Here is a 3,716-nt window from a genome sequence, read left to right on the forward strand (position 1 = left end):
CGACTGATTGAGTGAGCGTGCCGGCTAATAGTTCCCCTACTATATACATAATCTGAAGCTTTCCGCTGATAGTAAAAGCTCCAAATACGCTTCATCATGCTTACGGTTTACCCCCCCACAAACATTTTTAAGATTCAATCGTGAAACCCTGGGCTGATTGTAGGTTCATCTAGATTTTGCGGGGGGTTTCGGCAATATGTTAATATGTTAAGCTGGTTTTAGGCGATGCATCGAACTCACGGAATCATCTGTACGTGTGATGCTCACAATCTCATTTCACGCATACAATCTCAATTACTCACAGAATATCACATAGCTTTTCAGCTATGTATGTGTGCATGTCTCTCTCGTTCTGCCCTCAGCTATGATCCAAGATCCAAGAGAACAATGCGTGATGCCTCACAACAGGGAGTAGCCCGCAACAAATACGCATAGACTCCGGCACTCACTTGGTGCTTCGATCACTCATGAGTTAACTGGACAAGCACGAGAGGGTAGTAACAAAGCAAAACAAAACAAAACAAAAATAATAACAACAACAAAATAGCTGCGGAGCTTCTGTTGCTTTGCTACCTGCTTAGATCAGTCGCAGCGCAGAAAGCAAATGTAAATTGCAACAACACTTTTGCATAGTTTCTTTTCACCGTCACCTTCGCGTTTCGAGCAGGCAAGCGATTACAATAACAATTGGTAGCCTTTGGAGACATGAACGAACATACATACATATGTATATACATAAGTACATACAAGAGCTTGCTAGGCAGATGGATTGGAATAGCCGCCACATCAAGCTTGACATTTGTCTGTAAATGTTTTATACCCGGTACTCGAAGATTGAATATGGTATATTGTATTTGTGGTCGGACCAATTTGCGTAACGCACAGAAGCTAAAGGGCGTTTCGGCGTGAGAAATTATGTCGAAGTAGAAGACAAATGTAGAACATAGACCCAGGAAGTTTGCTGTTTTTCTGTTTTCAGCACACAAACACCACAAAAAACACCAAGAACTATATGTATGTAATTATTAACGATTCCATCAGCAATGTCCGATCTACATATGTACATATGTATGTATGAACGTACATACATATGTACATATGTACATGCTCTATGCTACCCATAATACCCTCACTGCGTAAGTTTAAATCTAGTCAGGCACCAAGGATACTGAGCGGGCAAGAAATATTAATTAATATTATTATCATTAATATTATTTTATGATCAAAAAAGTTTTAGTGTATATCCGGCTGGAGAAATTGTTACTGTTAATTTATAAATAAGGCAGCGGAGCGGTGTCGGAGCGGTGTCGGAGTTGTTATTGTGGGCTTTGCTGATGGAATGTTGAGTCCCGGAGATAACCAACCAACCAAGCAACCCCTTCCTTGCCACCCCCTCTGACAGTCCTTACGCCAACATTCAGGGCTATTTGTTTTCACTTCAATTTATTTGCGTTTTGCACACATTTTCAATGCAGTTAAAGTATTTAAATCAGTCTTAAACGTTACACCAAATGATAGAAACTAAGTTTTGTCGCCTCACTGAGTACCTAAATATATTTCTTAATTGATTAGCTACTCCTTCATATATTGATAGGTCAGCACTGTATCAGCCATTTTGGTCATAAAACAATCCAAAATAATAGACAAACATTTAAAAGGGGTTCCCCAAGTGCTTGACACACTTTTCCCACACAAAACAAAGCAATATTTGAGGTAAAAATGAATAATAATTTCCACTTGGAGACAGAGATAACAGAACAGCTTTTATACAGCAGTGATAAGAGCTGATATCACTTTCTAATATAAAACTATAAACAAATACAAATAAAAACTCGGGAAGTGTGTCTACTGTTTCTTTTGCTTATCAGCAAACGGACAGCTTTTGGGTTTACTGCCCCGCAGCAATCCACAAGATAGTTTGAGCAGCAATCCGACAATCAGCAGCGGAACGCCCACCAGCACGAAAAGCGTGTCCAAGCTGTGCAGCTGAATGTAGTTGAGATCGCGCGATGCCGCACGCAAATGCGGTGCACCCTGATGGCGGATGATGTATTCTGTCCACCAAATGGCCCGCTCCAGCGATGGCTGCGGCTGATCGCGATACCGCTCCGAGATCTGCGACGATGCCTTGGCATAGCTGGGCTCAGAGAGCAGTTTGTGAATGGCTGCCTCGAGTTCCTCCTGCTTTAGTTGGTGCAGATCCAGCCCCAAGCCAAAGCCAATGCGTCTCGCGCGTTCCACATTCATATGCTGGTCGTAGAGCACGGGCAGACCGAGTACGGGCTTCCCGAAATACAGGCTCTCGATGGTGCTGAGCAGACCCCCATGGGTGATGAATATCTTCACATTGGAGTGCGCAAGGATATCCGGCTGTGGGTACCACTTTTTGATCAGCACATTCGCGGGCTTTCCCGGCAGTTGATCATCCTCGAATTTCCACAGCACTCGCTGTTTGAGTTTGCCGAAAGTCTTCAGCAGCGTATCGCGTGTCTCCTGGGGCAGATCCTTGCTCTTCACATTCGAACCCATGGAGAAATAAATCACTCCATGCTGCGCTCCCTCAATAAACTCCTTGATGTCCTCGGGCAGTGGCTGTGGCTTGTGTGCTATATGCAGTCCTCCAACCTCAATCATGTTGGGCATATAGGGACGTGGATATGACACTGAGAAATGCTGTCCCAGCAACACCAACGCAAACGAGTCCAAGACCTCATCCATTGTTTTCTGTGCCCTTGGGAAATATTTCTTATACTGTCGTTCCATGGCTGGGAGATGCACCAATTCGCGGTGCACTTGTTCCAGCAAATATTCATAATGATTCGTGAGACGCTCGCTGAAGGACATGCGATCCGTGCGTGGTGCAATAATCATTGGATTATACGACACTGGCGAGATATTACCCATGATTCTATCGATCCGAAAGTCTGTGCCGTAGCTGGAAAAACCCACCAAGGTGGCATTGAAATGCTGCGCCAGGCCATACAACGGTGGGGTCTCAATCATTTCTGCCAGCACCACATCGAAGGTTTCTCCCGAATTGAGTAGGTGCTGCACAGCCTCATCATCCAGTGTAAAGCTGACGACTTTCTCCATGATCCTAGTGAATCCATTGAACTCCTGCCACATATTGGAGCCCCCCATTTCGCTGAGCATTTCCTGGGCATATTCCTGCACTTTGGTTGCCTCAATGAAGCGCATATTCGGTATGGCTTTATTCTGGAATGTGTTAATCACTGTAACCTGGTGACCCCGAGCCGCCAATGCCTTCAGATAGTTCTCCACAAAGATGTACTGCGAGCGCCCTGGCCAGGAGAGTGTGGCCAAAATTTTGGCACTCTCCGTCTGCTGCGGCAGACCGCCCAAAGCCATCAATATTGAGGCAATAAAAACAAACAAAATTCTCATGTTGCCGCCGCGTATGAACATCCAGCAAAGACGACTGATGGGGAGTGAGCGTGCCGGCTAATAGTTCCCCTACTATATACATACATACAATCTAAAGCTTTCCGCTGATAGTAAAAGCTCAAAATACGCTTCATCATGATTACGCTGGGGTCCGACAAACATTTTGTAAATTCATTCTTGATACCCTGCGCAGAGCTGATTGTAGGTTTATCTTGATTTGTGCGGGTGTTGTATATATGTTGGCAGGCTAGGGTACAAACAAATCGCATTCAATGGGGATTTGGAATCGTCTTATATTGCTCTATATCTGT

At 44.5% G+C, this 3,716-nt stretch overlaps 1 protein-coding gene across 1 annotated transcript; it reads right to left on the minus strand.

Moving 5' to 3' along the window:
- Nucleotides 1-1,741: 1,741 nt before the first annotated feature.
- Nucleotides 1,742-3,432, minus strand: LOC117897840 (UDP-glucuronosyltransferase 2B1). The gene has a single exon (XM_034806906.1). The coding sequence runs from the start codon at nt 3,424-3,426 to the stop codon at nt 1,846-1,848; it is 1,581 nt and encodes a 526-aa protein (XP_034662797.1). The 5' UTR covers nt 3,427-3,432; the 3' UTR covers nt 1,742-1,845.
- Between the last annotated feature and the right edge of the window lie 284 nt (nt 3,433-3,716).

The sequence above is a fragment of the Drosophila subobscura genome, chromosome O (genome assembly GCF_008121235.1).
Source record: "Drosophila subobscura isolate 14011-0131.10 chromosome O, UCBerk_Dsub_1.0, whole genome shotgun sequence".
In the NCBI taxonomy this organism is placed as follows: Eukaryota; Metazoa; Arthropoda; class Insecta; order Diptera; family Drosophilidae; genus Drosophila; species Drosophila subobscura.